The sequence below is a fragment of the Coregonus clupeaformis genome, chromosome 31 (genome assembly GCF_020615455.1).
Source record: "Coregonus clupeaformis isolate EN_2021a chromosome 31, ASM2061545v1, whole genome shotgun sequence".
In the NCBI taxonomy this organism is placed as follows: domain Eukaryota; kingdom Metazoa; phylum Chordata; class Actinopteri; order Salmoniformes; family Salmonidae; genus Coregonus; species Coregonus clupeaformis.
Genome location: NC_059222.1, coordinates 45,806,492 through 45,820,983, shown reverse-complemented (window position 1 = coordinate 45,820,983; position 14,492 = coordinate 45,806,492). Strand labels below are relative to the sequence as shown.

Here is a 14,492-nt window from a genome sequence, read left to right as displayed (position 1 = left end):
ATTACAGCTGTGAGTCTTTCTGGGTAAGTCTGTAAGAGCTTTGCACACCTGGATTGTACAATATTTGCATATTACTCTTTAAAAAATTCTTCAAGCTCTGTCAAGTTGGTTGTTGATCATTGCTAGACAGCCATTTTCAAGTCTTGCAATAGATTTTCATGCTGATTTAAGTCAAAACTGTAACTAGACCACTCAGGAACCTTCAATGTTGTCTTGGTAAGCAACTCCTGTGTAGATTTGGCTTTGTGTTTTAGGTTATTGTCATGCTGAAAGGTGAATCTGAACCAGGTTTCCCTCTAGGATTTTGCCTGTGCTTAGCTCCATTCTATTTAGCTCTAACTCATTTTAAAAATATATATACAGCTGCGGAAAAAATTAAGAGACCACTGCAAAATTATCAGTTTCTCTGGTTTTACTATTTATAGGTATGTGTTTGGGTAAAAATAAAATTTTTGTTTTATTCTATAATCTACTGACAACATTTCTCCCAAATTCCAAATAAAAATATTGTCATTTAGAGCATTTATTTGCATAAAATGACAACTGGTCAAAATAACAAAAAAGATGCAGTGTTGTCAGACCTCGAATAATGCAAAGAAAATAAGTTCATGTTCAACACAATAGTAATGTTTTAACTTAGGAAGAGTTCAGAAATCAATATTTGGTGGAATAACCTGATTTTCAATCACAGCTTTCATGCGTCTTGGCATGCTCTCCACCAGTCTTTCACATTGATTTTGGGTGACTTTATGCCACTCCTGGCGCAAAAATTCAAGCAGCTCGGCTTTGTTTGATGGCTTGTGACCATCCATCTTCCTCTTGATCACATTCCAGAAGTTTTCAATGGGGTTCAGGTCTGGAGATTGGGCTGGCCATGACAGGGTCTTGATCTGGTGGTCCTCCATCCACACCTTGATTGACCTGGCTGTGTGGCATGGCGCATTGTCCTGCTGGAAAAAACAATCCTCAGAGTTGGGGAACAATGTCAGAGCAAAAGGAAGCAAGTCTTCTTCCAGGACAACCTTGTACGTGGCTTGATTCATGCGTCCTTCACAAAGACAAATCTGCCCGATTCCAGCCTTGCTGAAGCACCCCCAGATCATCACCGATCCTCCACCAAATTTCACAGTGGGTGCGAGACACTGTGGCTTGTAGGCCTCCGTCTAACCATTAGACGACCAGGTGTTGGGCAAAGCTGAAAATTGGACTCATCAGAGAAGATGACCTTACTCCAGTCCTCTACGGTCCAATCCTTATGGTCTTTTGCAAACCTCAGCCTGGCTCTTCTTTGCTTCTCATTGATGAAGGGCTTTTTTCAAGCTTTGCACGACTTCAGCCCTGCCCCTAGGAGCCTGTTTCGAACCGTCCTCGCCATGCACTTCACTCCAGCTGCCGTTTGCCATTCTTTTTGTAGGTCACTTGATGTCATCCTACGGTTGTTGAGTGACATTCGAATGAGTTGGCGGTCATCCCGGTCAGTAGAGAGTCGTTTTCGCCCTCTGCCGGTCTGTAGCTTTGTTGTCCCCAATGTCTGCTGCTTGACCTTGTTCTTATGAACCGCCATCTTTGACATTTTAAGGATGGAAGCAACCTGACGCTCACTGTATCCCTCTGCCAGTAAAGCCAGAATTGACCCCTTATTTTCCTCACTCAAAACTTTCCTTTTCAACTCTTTTGGCATGGTCAATAGTTATTTTTTGATTAATATTACTTTTGAGGTACTATTAGCACTGTTTTTGCCATCCAGCTGGTCCTATTACAAGAGGATAGTGATGACAACAGCAGTGGTTTTTATACTTTTCCTCGCTAAATAAGATTTGGTTCAGGTGATCACCTAATCAGTACCTAATTCAGTAGAATGAGGTGTGCCTGTGTTGGAATTCAACAGACACTGGAATGGAATGACTGTCATACATGTAGAGATGCTGATTTAAGAAAAATTAGCAGTGGTCTCAATTTTTTCCACATTTGTATCTTCTTCTTCTTCTTCTTCTTCTTCAAGGTTTTATTGGCGTACTACATCCCAAAATGTGTATTGCCGCCACCTACTGGGTGGGGTAAAAACAGAGATACTTTAACAAAAAAAAAGATACATATTATTCTCAAAAAAATAAACAAAAGTCCATGTCCTCCTTCACTTGGTAAAATGTACTCAGATCCCTACAAAAGTCCATGTCCTCCTTCACTTGGTAAAATGTACTCAGATCCCTACACAGGCTCTGGGGCCTGAGAGGGGGAAGCATCCTCAGACAGTATTCCCTGCAAAGTCTCAGCCGTGAAATCCTGGAGACCCAATAACTTTTAGCCGCTTTCACAATGATTTCCAATTTCTTAGATTTTTTGTTAGTTTGTCTTGTACAATTAATCACCCCCGCAATAAACGCAACAAAATCCACCTTTCTTCACGATTAATATTTCAGGATCTCTCAACTAACTGTCATCCACAGACTGTTGGGCATCATCCTCTGCCATAGCTTCATCATCTCTACTCACTGCTTCGACAGTTTTCACTGCCTCTGGTCACCTTCTCGACAGCCCTGATCCTTTCTACTTCGACTTCCTTCACCCAAACAGGGAACTCTGGAACCTGATTCCCATCACAATTGCAACACCGTGCATCCTCAGACTCTTCAACAATGATATGCCGTTTGCAAACACTTGACACGTCATCAAAACTTTACATTTATGAAATTGAAGTTGCTTTTGTACATAAGCTCCCACCGCATATCTCACATATCCCAGCTTTCCATGGGTCGGGGGAGAACTTCTTCATCAAACATCAATAATACAGAAAGCCTTCCCTCATCCTTTCCATTCACAGTGCGGGTTAAGCGACGTGAATCAACTATTCCTGGCATGTTCATCTTAAACGATGAAGCCTCAATATCCATAGAGACACCAGATATGACACCTTTTATCGGTGCCCTACACCGATGATCATAGCATTCCACTTCACGCGTCGATAATTTGTACATCCACAGTGCTTTCTCCTTTTGACACACATGAAATCAACATTACATTTACATTTACGTCATTTAGCAGACGCTCTTATCCAGAGCGACTTACAAATTGGTGCATTCACCTTATGATAGCCAGTGGGACAAGCGCTTTACACATTTTTTATTTTTTATTTTTTTTGGGGGTAGGGTAACACCACTCCACTCCTGGTCACTCTGACTGACTCCACTTCTCCCAATGCATCCTTCACCATCTTTGTGACCGCAAACTGGTTTCCCCCCCAAAAAACATCCTTGCTCATGAATCGCACTCCAACAAGGAATGAGGCATTATCATACCGAGACTTATCTTGATTTACAGCTTTAGGCCTTTTAGCTCCATTTTTAGATGTTACAATATTCCACTCCTTTCCTCTAGCTTCACTCGCGCCAACAGAATCAAGCATTACCTATGCTTCCTCTATTGCTCTCCCACCTCTGGTAAGCAACTCGTGTATATTTGGCCTTGTGTTTTACATTATTGTCCTGCTGAAAGGTGAATGTGTCTCCCAGTGTCTGTTAGAAAGCAGAAAACCAGGTTTTCCTCTAAGATTTAGCCTGTGCTAAGCTTCATTCCATTTTATCCCAAAAAAACAACAACCTCCCTAGTCCTTGCCGATGACAAGCATACCCATAACCAACGTTCCCTCTAAACTGTGCGCATAGGCGGGCGCGCCACTCCCTAGGACTGCCACACAGCCTGCGCAGAGAAGCACCAGATTGAACTTCACTCAACTTTCTAGAGATTTCCCCCTTAGTTAACACTATCAACGTTTCCCTCTACTGTGGGAATTGTGATCAAATCAACGCAATATTAGCCACTTTCAATGCAACATACCGAAACAAAACGAACTATGGGAGACTTAGTATGCAATATATTTTGTTGTAGGCAGAACGCATCATTGTAGGATTTTATTTAATTGACAAGCACCACTCAGCCCATACACTACACAGACTGGTGAGGCATAACCAATCAGAGCTGCAGTATGCAAATAGACCGTTGCCATATATGGATCTGTGCCGTTCACTTTGAACTGTGTTTACAGCATGAGTGGTCTCGAGTAGATGCGCTTGTTTTCAGATCAAATCGAGTGCAGTATGTTGCCACGTGTGTACATTTTGTTCATATCCTTTGATAGTTAGTGACTTATTAGCCCAGTTATAGAGAATTTGTAGTCAGCAATGGGGGAGTGGTTGCTTCCTACACGAGTACAAAACGTGTGCATTTCTAGACATCTTTGAAAAGCAAGTCAGGTAAAGCACTTTTTTTTTTGTCTTAAAGGGGCAGTGTTGTATTTTGAGACAGGCTTGAATAAGCTAAGTAGCCAATAGGCAGAGGGGTAACAGAATTTGTCTGATTCTCTGTAATAATGGTATGGGAATAATAATGCATTTTATTTTGTAAAGTGGTTTCTTGTATCAAACAACACAACATTTTCAGTCACCTCAAGTCTCATGGAATGTAGGCCTACATTGAACACCACACATTGGCTGGTCCTGTAGGCTGAATGATAGAACAGCTATTTCCATGTTAAAATGTTACGGATGCATTTTATCCATTGTTTTTGATGGTAGGCCACTCTGATAGGCCTACATTATGATCAAATAACCACAGTCGGCTACTTGACCACTGTTAAAACTGTAATTTAAAGCGGGGACAGCCTCAGTGTTCAGAGTAAAACGCAAAATGGAAGTTGCACAGAATTTTCACAACATTCAAGTTTGCGCTCAGCAGGCCTGAAATTTGCACAATGCCGAAATTGTTTTGAGGGAACATTGCCCATAACATGATGCAGCAACCACCATGCTTGAAAAATATGAAGAGTGGTACTCAGTGATGTATTGTGTTGGATTTGCTCCAAACATAACGCTTTGTATTCAGGATATTCTTTTGTATTCAAGTTTGAATGGCTTTTCCATCTTAAAAGGGTTTTTAGAAGGAGTAGCGTTCCAAAGAATAAAGATACAGGTCAAAGATTGGGAGTGTGACTGAGGAAGTCACACTAATAATGATTTATTACAGACAGAAATATACACATTTAGAGAAGCAGATATTTAAATGTTAAAATGTTTGACTTCTTCAGGTTGTTTCTCTGGATCCCCTCCTCTCTCTAAGTGCAGGCTGCTGTAAGGGTATTGTTTCGGTGCCTAGAATAGAGAACAGGGATTACCTAACAGGGGGCATCAGACAGGATGTCCCTGTTCACCTTTCCTACAGGAAGAGGACATTTGATTTTTTGGGGGGGTTTTCTTTAAACAGGTGTTTGGTGACTATGTGTGTGAGAAAGGTGCACAATGGCCTTCAAGAAATACCAGAGAGCCATCATAATAAGGAAATTAAATAGGAAAATATAGTGGAATATAATAATAATAATAATAATAATAATAATAATAGTTCTTCAGTTACCAATGCATGTCTTCTCTCTATTGAATCGGTAGCAAGGCTAGGAAACAATGAAAAAACACTAACAGCAGTAGCACCATCTACAACTCAGTGTACACCCGTCATTAAAATGTATTCAAAGGATCAGATCTGTTGCTCCAACTTAAATCAAATTTTTGTGTCCACGGGACACATATGAGGGGTAGACCCAAAGGCTGTTATTGGATAAGTCCTTTTCAATTCCAGATGTCATAGTAAAAGGTCTTGAGATACCAAAATGGAAAGGGTTTCAATACAACAGGAAAGCATATATTTATATTAACTTCTGGTCTGTGACACCTTAGGGGTTACACCAGCGATTACAACCGAGACAAAGACTGTGATGCTTTCTCATTGCAATACTTACCACAGGCTGGTAAGATGGAAACTTCTCCCCAAGGTAGAACATCAGCAGCATGAATCCAACGAAACCAAACAGATGTTTGCACATCGTGTGCCAGTCAACAGGGCTGGGCGACGTGTCCACGCGATTCCTGATGAACATGTCAAAATCCCAGTGGATCTAGAAAGATAAAATGCAACAGGTGAGAAACCACTGAATGAGTAAGGGAAATACATGCGCTATGAGCAAATGATGATTAATAGCTTACACACATTGACGTAATGCCATTAAAATGTTTACGTACATAAATGTACAGTTACAGAAATCAAGTGGTGTACTGTGAACAATATATAGTAGGGCTGTGACGATACCAGTATTGCAATATTTTATGGCAAAAAATGTAATCAGTACCTAATTCAGTAGAATGAGGTGTGCCTGTGTTGGAATTCAACAGACACTGGAATGGAATGACTGTCATACATGTAGAGATGCTGATTTAAGAAAAATTTGCAGTGGTCTCTTAATTTTTTCCACAGCTGTATATTCTTCTTCTTCTTCAAGGTTTTATTGGCGTACTACGTCCCAAAATGTGTATTGCTGCCACCTACTGGGTGGGGTAAAAACAGAGATACTTTAACAAAAAAAAAGATACATATTATTCTCAAAAAAATAAACAAAAGTCCATGTCCTCCTTCACTTGGTAAAATGTACTCAGATCCCTACAAAAGTCCATGTCCTCCATCACTTGGTAAAATGTACTCAGATCCCTACACAGGCTCTGGGGCCTGAGAGGGGGAAGCATCCTCAGACAGTATTCCCTGCAAAGTCTCAGCCGTGAAATCCTGGAGACCCAATAACTTTTAGACGCTTTCACAATGATTTCCAATTTCTTTGATTTTTTGTTAGTTTGTCTTGTACAATTAATCACCCCCGCAATAAACGCAACAAAATCCACCTTTCTTCACGATTAATATTTCAGGATCTCTCAACTGACTGTCATCCACAGACTGTTGGCATCATCCTCTGCCATAGCTTCATCATCTCTACTCGCTGCTTCGACAGTTTTCACTGCCTCTGGTCACCTTCTCGACAGCCCTGATCCTTTCTACTTTGACTTCCTTCAGCCAAACAGGGAACTCTGGAACCTGATTCCCATCACAATTGCAACACCGTGCATCCTCAGACTCTTCAACAATGATATGCCGTTTGCAAACACTTGACACGTCGCCAAACTTTACATTTATGAAATTGAAGTTGCTTTTGTACATAAGCTCCCACCGCATATCTCACATATCCCAGCTTTCCATGGGTCGGGGGAGAACTTCTTCATCAAACATCAATAATACAGAAAGCCTTCCCTCATCCTTTCCATTCACAGTGCGGGTTAAGCGACGTGAATCAACTATTCCTGGCATGTTCATCTTAAACGATGAAGCCTCAATATCCATAGAGACACCAGATATGACACCTTTTATCGGTGCCCTACACCGATGATCATAGCATTCCACTTCACGCGTCGATAATTTGTACATCCACAGTGCTTTCTCCTTTTGACACACATGAAATCAACATTACATTTACATTTACGTCATTTAGCAGACGCTCTTATCCAGAGCGACTTACAAATTGGTGCATTCACCTTATGATAGCCAGTGGGACAAGCGCTTTACAATTATTATTATTAAAAAAATGTTGGGGGGTAGGGTAACACCACTCCACTCCTGGTCACTCTGACTGACTCCACTTCTCCCAATGCATCCTTCACCATCTTTGTGACCGCAAACTGGTTTCCCCCCCAACAAAACATCCTTGCTCATGAATCGCACTCCAACAAGGAATGAGGCATTATCATACCGAGGCTTATCTTGATTTACAGCTTTAGCCCTTTTAGCTCCATTTTTAGATGTTACAGTATTCCACTCCTTTCCTCTAGCTTCACTCGCGCCAACAGAATCAATCATTACCTATGCTTCCTCTATTGCTCTCCCACCTCTGGTACACGAAGCAGCTCAAACTCGTTGGTCCTTTAAAAACCTGCTGTATGTAAAATATTGTGTGCTATAGCTTGGGAAATAAATGTGACTCTGGATGACATCATTAGGGCTGTTTTCCAAAAGAACTTAATCCACTTCATGTTTTGTTTTCTTGCCACGATACTAAACGAGTTTTGGGATACTGGTATCATCCCCGACCTAATATATAGTCTTAGTCAGTCGTGTTGCCACGATACTAAACGAGTTTTGGGATACTGGTATCGTCCCCGACCTAATATATAGTCTTAGTCAGTCAATAGTACTCCTGAGTGGCGCAGTGGTCTAAGGCACTGCATCGCAGTGCTAACTGTGCCACTAGAGATCCTGGTTCGAATCCAGGCTCTGTCGCCGCCGGCCGCGACCGGGAGACTCATGGGCGGCGCACAATTGGCCCAGGGTAGGGGAGGGAATGGCCGGCAGGGATGTAGCTCAGTTGATAGAGCATGGCGTTTGCAACGCCAGGGTTGTGGGTTTGATTCCCACGGGGGCCAGTATAAAAAAAAAAGATGTATTCACGATACTAAACTTGTTTTGGGATACTGGTATCGTCCCCGACCTAATATATAGTCTTAGTTAGTCGTGTTGTCACGATACTTGTAGGCATGATTTTTTTTATAGATATACACTGAAAAAGAAATATTAAACAACATGCAACAATAAAATATTTTATTAAGTTACAGTTCATAAGGAAATCTGTCAATTTAAATAAATTCATTAGGCCATAATCTATGGATTTCACATGACTGGGAATACAGATATGCATCTGTTGGTCTCAGATACCTTTAACAAAAAAAGGTAGTGGCGTGGATCAGAAAACCAGTCAGTATCTGGTGTGACCACCATTTGCCTCATGCAGCGCGACACAGCCTCTTCGCATAGAGTTGATCAGGCTGTTGATTGTGGCCTGTGAAATGTTGTCCCACTCCTCTTCAATGGCTGTGCGAAGTTACTGGATATTGGCAGGAACTAGAACACGCTGTTGTCCACGTCGATCCAGTGCATCCCAAACATGCTCAATGGGTGTCATGTCTGGTGAGTATGCAGGCCATGGAAGAATTGGGACATCTTCAGCTTACAGAAATTGTGTCCAGATCCTTGAGACATGGGCTGTGCTGAAACGTGAGGTGATGGCGGCGGATGAATGGCACGACAATGGGCCTCAGGATCGCATCACGGTATCTCTGTGCATTCAAAACGGCCATCAATAAAATGCAATTGTGTTCATTGTCCGTAGCTTATGCCTGCCTGCCCATACCCCCACCATGGGGCACTCTGTTCACAACGTTGACATCAGCAAACCGCTCGCCCACACGACGCCATCTGCCCGGTACAGTTGAAACCGATATTCACCCGTGAAGAGCACACTTCTTCAGTGTGCCAGTGGCCATCGAAGGTGAGCATTTGCCCACTGAAGTCAGTTACGACACCGAACTGCAGTCAGGTTAAGACTCTGGTGAGGACGACAAGCACGCAGATGAGCTTCCCTGAGACGATTTCTGACAGCTTGTGCAGAAATTCTTTGGTTATGCAAACCCCCAGTTTTCATCAGCTGTCCGGGTCGCTGGCCAACATTCAATTATCTGGCAACAGCTCTGGTGGACATTCCTGCAGTCAGCATGCCAATTGCACGCTCCCTCAAAACTTGAGACATCTGTGGCATTGTGTTGTGTGACAATACTGCACATTTTAGTGGCCTTTTATTGTCCACAGCACAAGGTGCATCTGTGTAATGATCATGCTGTTTAATCAGCTTCTTGATATGACATGTCAGGTGGCTGGATTATCTTGGCAAAGGAGAAATGCTCACTGACAGATATAAACCAATGTGTGTAACAAAATTTGAAAAATAAGCTTTTTGTGCATATGGAACATTTCTGTGATCTTTTATTTCAGCTCATGAAACATGGGACCAACATTTTACATGTTTCGTTTATATTTTTGCTCAGTGTAAGTATTGTGAGAGCGGATACTGTATCGTCACTATTAGTCAGTCAGTGTATAGAAATATACCCCATCTTACCACCTCTCCCCAGTTCCTACTCCATCTTACCACCTCTCCCCAGTTCCTCCCCCATCTTACCACCTCTCCCCAGTTCCTCCATCTTACCGGCTCTCCCCAGTTCCTCCTCAGGTCAGGGTGGTCCCAGGAATACCAGGGGTCTCTCTCATGCTGGGATCTGTCTGGCAATTTTGGATAGTCTCCATACCTACAGAAACACAATACAACAGGAAAACAGTCCATAGGTGAATAACCTTAGGTAATGCAGAAATCAGGAAATGTTAAAACTCCTATTGCTCTCCAATATTGTCTCTCATACCCTATATAGTGCATCCCATAGGGATATCAGTGAGTTCAACCCACAGGTTGAATTACCAAATCAATTTGCTAGTTGTTTGGCAAAGGAACATAGCTCCTGCTGTGATGGGGTGGTTATAGAGGAAAGGAAAACAATGGCGTGTCCTTCCTTATCCATGGTACCCAGCTTCCTTACCCCTCGCCATTATCGGGGATTGGTTCATAATCCTCCACCCTCATGTTGTACTTCTTTGCTGCTGCTGCCCTCTCCTCGGGAGTCTTGGGGTATGGACCTGGCAGCATGCCCTTGGAAGGTCCAGAGGCTATACAACATTTGGAAATTAGTCAATACAGTACCATTTATCCCTATGATCAACCAGAGTGTGATTGTCAGCTAGCTAACTAGCCGTTTGAGAGTAACGTTAGGAATTGAACAAACAAAAAAACTACCTAGCGTAGTTAGCACAAGTTATCCAAAGACAGTAACGTTGGCTGGCTAGGTAAACGTTTATGGGATCATCTAGCCTCATATTTTATCGTAGATAGCTAGCTACATACTACTGAATGAAGCTTGTACTGACGTTAGTAAACAACTGAACAAGATGCAGCTCTGTTGTTAGCAAGCTAGGCTAGGTCAAGGTTAGCGAAACTCTGCCTTGCATGTTCTAACTTCCATTCCAACTTGATGCAGGCATTTTGCATTTGTACAACGATATCGCAGAAAGAAAAAAAAAAAAGATCCATGAACCAACCTGCTCTGACTTGGGAGAGAAGCGCCGAGAAGCCTTGCCGTTTCCCATTGGAAAGAGCTCGAGCCCAATTTCTGAAACCCACCGCAGCCATGTTCAGTGGTCGCGGTGACATTGAACAGTGAAATACGCATGCGTCCCGTGATAACTACCGGAAAATCAAATGTTGATTTTTTTATATTTTCTTCTTCGGGATTTGGTGGGCGGATCGCATCCAACTTGTACGTGCATACACCGCCACCTACTGCACTGAAGTGATAGGCCAGTCACAGCCAACCTATATTACATTCTCTTAATTAGTCCTGTTCCTCTAAGAAAGTGAAATATAGCTCTAGACAACACCGCCTACACTCATTAAAAACCCACTACGGTCAAATACTTTGACCGTATTTGCTCCTGCACCATGCCAACGGCCTGGGAGGACGGGACACCACCCCTCAACACACCCTGTAACTCTTCTGAAGTCAAATCTCGTATACCCAAATACATCTCTGCATAAACATTGCACCTGAAACAACGCAGTGGATTCGCCACAAAAGCTCTAACAGGTTAACTGATATATCCTAACATGACTTTGTCGGGTAAAGACTCTGACTCAAAAGGCCTGACAGTGACTCCTCTGTTTCACCACCCTCCCCACCGGGTCTGCGACGCACCAAACGGCGGACGTCACAAACACCAGGAATCCTCAACTTCAATTGCTCCATCTCCACACGTATCGCTACCCCAGAAATCACTCCTTTCAATAGTGCCCTGTTCCTAAGAGCAAAGCAAGAAACAGATCTTGACCGAAGTTACGTGACACAGAGCACCTGCTCCCTCTTATCAGAAGAGACACAAACAAATATCACAAGTCCACTACAGGTTACCTTCACTCATTCAACTGCCCCCAACTCCTTTCTCACCCACCCTGAAACCACAAATGGACCCGACAAAAGGCAAGGGTCCACTTTCTCCAAAAATGTCACTCCTACTGGACCAGATTCTTCTTTATCATGTCCAAACTCGGTGGTCCTCACCGCAGGTACTTCATCCTCACCCTCGTCAGGTTCCATCTCTGAGCTACTGGAGGACATATCCCTCTTTTTGCACTTGACGCCAACTTTCCTGATCACACCTGCCACCACATTTAATTCAACCTCACTGTCGTCACGTTCAATTTCCTTCTGTAGCTTTTCCAGAGGTTCTGTGCTATCCTCCATTCCATATTCACTCAAAACATGTTCCACTTTTCTCATTTTTTGATTGTCTGACATCTTATCACCTTAAAAAAATGGGTATTTTTTTCTGAATAGCAGTCTCTTTGATCAGAAAAACGTCAAAGTATAGAAATGTCAAACATAAAACTATCCAAATCATGAATTGTATTTTATCATCACACATCCATAAAGTGCTCAGTTAAATTGTGTATATTCTTTATGTATGGTATATCATTCCATACAAGTAGGTTTGAGTTTCTATGAGTCTGGAGACTCGGTTTTTCACCCTACTGTAGCCAACAAATAATGTTTTAACAATGTTAAACAATTAAATGGACAACGTATTTTAAGATTTCAGGCAAAATATTTATTCACTTCCTCTGTTTTGCAACAATAACAAAGGGAGTAGTTACATTGAGAGCATGCTGATTACATGCCTACTGATCACCAAAAGGGCCTGGAGGGTTCTGATACTCTGATAGGCCTACTAATCACCAACAAGGGCTGGAGGGATCTGATACTCTGAGTGAATGCACTGAAACTCAGAGTCCTTCTCCCTGCTCCATCAGATCCAGCTCAGCTGCATTTAGTCTGCATTTATTGAGAGATCGTCACTCTTCCTCTGCTGGCGAAGGACCCACTTTCTTGACAGCCATAAAGGGAACAGATGGCTCCATTTATAGAAGGCTTGCGATGTCTTTCTCCACGATCTCAGGAGGGCCATGAAGTTCATAACTGGGGAAAAGGAGAGGCCATTATAAAGTATTTTCAAATCTTGTTATTTGTAAACGAATTAACGAATGAATTATATGAATGCATGATTGATACATTTATTATACTGTCAAGTCATTTTTTCTTCTTCTTCGTGTGATTGACTTACCGTCTGAAAGGCACCCCTTTAGAATCGATTAGAAACTTCTCAAAGTTCCAGCGAATGTCATTGACTTTGATGGGTGACCAGTATAACTTCTTTATATCTCCTATGACAGGGTTCACATAGGGCAAAGACTCCTGTTGTAGAAGACATGAACAAAAGCTTTTAGTGAGGTCTGGAAGTCCATAAGGTATTCAACTTGACCCCAGAGTGAGGTACATAATAGTACATAAGGACATGTCAAATATACTACCACATAGCCATCAATCTAGTTTGATGTGTGACTGTGCTAGTCCATTAAACATTTATGCTAGTATGAAAAATGTATGTACTCACTAAAAAACTGTAAGTCGCTCTGGATAAGAGCGTCTGCTAAATGACTAAAATGTAAAATGTACCTTGAGATAGGCGAAAAGAGGTTCTTCATTCAACCCGTTGACCTCGATCTTGCCAAACACAGGGAACTTGGGGACAAACCCCCCACCTGGCCTTACATACTTGAGAAGGTTGAGGGTTTCATGATTTACCTCTGAAGACACAACAACAACAAATACAACAGAACAGTAAGCTTATTAGTTCTGAAACAGAGACATTTAAAAAACAAACTGGTCTCGTCATCGTTGTTCCACATGACAAACAAGCATACTATGGGCCTACACATGAGTGTTTTGATACTTAGCATTACTCCTGGAGACAAAGTAGGCCTATAAGTTACAACAGATCAAAAACACTTATTGTTATTTCAAAAAGACTTACCAGGTGCCTGAAGACCAAACTGATTGCAGGAGAATCCCAGGACAGTGAAGTTGAGGTCACCAAACATTTCCATGAGTGCATTCATTCTGTGGTACTGTTGGATGACCCACATAATTAGAACACCACCTCAACATTCCCCTTGGAGAACAAAAACATTCCCCTTGGGACTGACTGTAAAATATCTCTAATACTACAACACAATTAGGCCTGTGTTCGCTGACCAGCATTAGGCTTTTAGCCTGTATGGGCTAGCACCATGAATCATCATTAGCCTACCTCCTCTATTGTTGACTCTCAGAAGGTGGCCATGTTGACAACGAGGAGCACCATGCCCCTGTAGTCACTGAGAGGAACGCTCTGACCGTCCAAGGTCTCAGCGCTGAAATCATAGATTGATTTAATGCACGCCATTATAGGATATACTTCTTCTTTAGCTTGTAGCCTATATCCAGAGCGGTCAGTCAGGAGTGGGTATTCACTCAGCCACCCTGTTGGTCTTCCTCATTCAGGGAACCATAACTCTAGGCTCAGCAATTGTTCAGCATGGTTGACTCCATTGTGTCCCTGCCTGCTAAAAGGTGAATTGACAGAATGGTTATTTGTTCAGCAGTTTGCATGGGTATGCAGATCCTGTTAGTGACAGTTAGTCATTGGTTTCCTCTCATTTTTCCACTTGACAGGTATGTAGAAAAGCTATGCATCTATTGGAAATACTGTAGAACCATAGGAAACTAATATTGGTGCTGTTCCTGGGGGTCACTATAGAATAGTCCTCTGTAGCTCAATTGGTAGAGCATGGCGCTTGTAATGCCAGGGTAGTGGGT

The 14,492-nt window shown here is 42.3% G+C and overlaps 2 protein-coding genes across 2 annotated transcripts; both read right to left on the bottom strand.

Annotated features, from left to right (window-relative positions):
- Positions 1-4,971: 4,971 nt before the first annotated feature.
- ndufb8 (NADH:ubiquinone oxidoreductase subunit B8) lies at positions 4,972-10,978 on the bottom strand. Its single transcript, XM_041836048.1, has 5 exons — positions 10,843-10,978; positions 10,287-10,413; positions 9,902-10,001; positions 5,786-5,941; positions 4,972-5,144 (listed from the first exon to the last, which is right to left on the bottom strand). Exons 1-5 carry the CDS (start codon positions 10,952-10,954, stop codon positions 5,052-5,054), a joined length of 588 nt encoding a protein of 195 aa, XP_041691982.1. The 5' UTR covers positions 10,955-10,978; the 3' UTR covers positions 4,972-5,051.
- A 1,404-nt stretch (positions 10,979-12,382) lies between these two features.
- Positions 12,383-14,219, bottom strand: gpx9 (glutathione peroxidase 9). Its single transcript, XM_041836049.2, has 5 exons — positions 13,945-14,219; positions 13,669-13,762; positions 13,311-13,441; positions 12,919-13,049; positions 12,383-12,773 (listed from the first exon to the last, which is right to left on the bottom strand). Exons 2-5 carry the CDS (start codon positions 13,751-13,753, stop codon positions 12,716-12,718), a joined length of 405 nt encoding a protein of 134 aa, XP_041691983.1. The 5' UTR covers positions 13,754-13,762; positions 13,945-14,219; the 3' UTR covers positions 12,383-12,715.
- Positions 14,220-14,492: the final 273 nt, after the last annotated feature.

Coding starts and splice junctions, on each gene's coding strand:
- ndufb8 (XM_041836048.1), bottom strand. CDS start 10,954: ATGTCACCGCGACCACTGAACATGGCTGCGGTGGGTTTCAGAAATTGG. Junction 10,414..10,842: donor TCTCTCCCAAGTCAGAGCAG/GTTGGTTCATGG, acceptor AATGTTGTATAG/CCTCTGGACCTTCCAAGGGC. Junction 5,942..9,901: donor GGAGGAACTGGGGAGAGCCG/GTAAGATGGAGG, acceptor TTATCTTTCTAG/ATCCACTGGGATTTTGACAT.
- gpx9 (XM_041836049.2), bottom strand. CDS start 13,753: ATGAATGCACTCATGGAAATGTTTGGTGACCTCAACTTCACTGTCCTG. Junction 13,442..13,668: donor GTTTGGTCTTCAGGCACCTG/GTAAGTCTTTTT, acceptor TTGTGTCTTCAG/AGGTAAATCATGAAACCCTC. Junction 12,774..12,918: donor AAAGGGGTGCCTTTCAGACG/GTAAGTCAATCA, acceptor CCTTTTCCCCAG/TTATGAACTTCATGGCCCTC.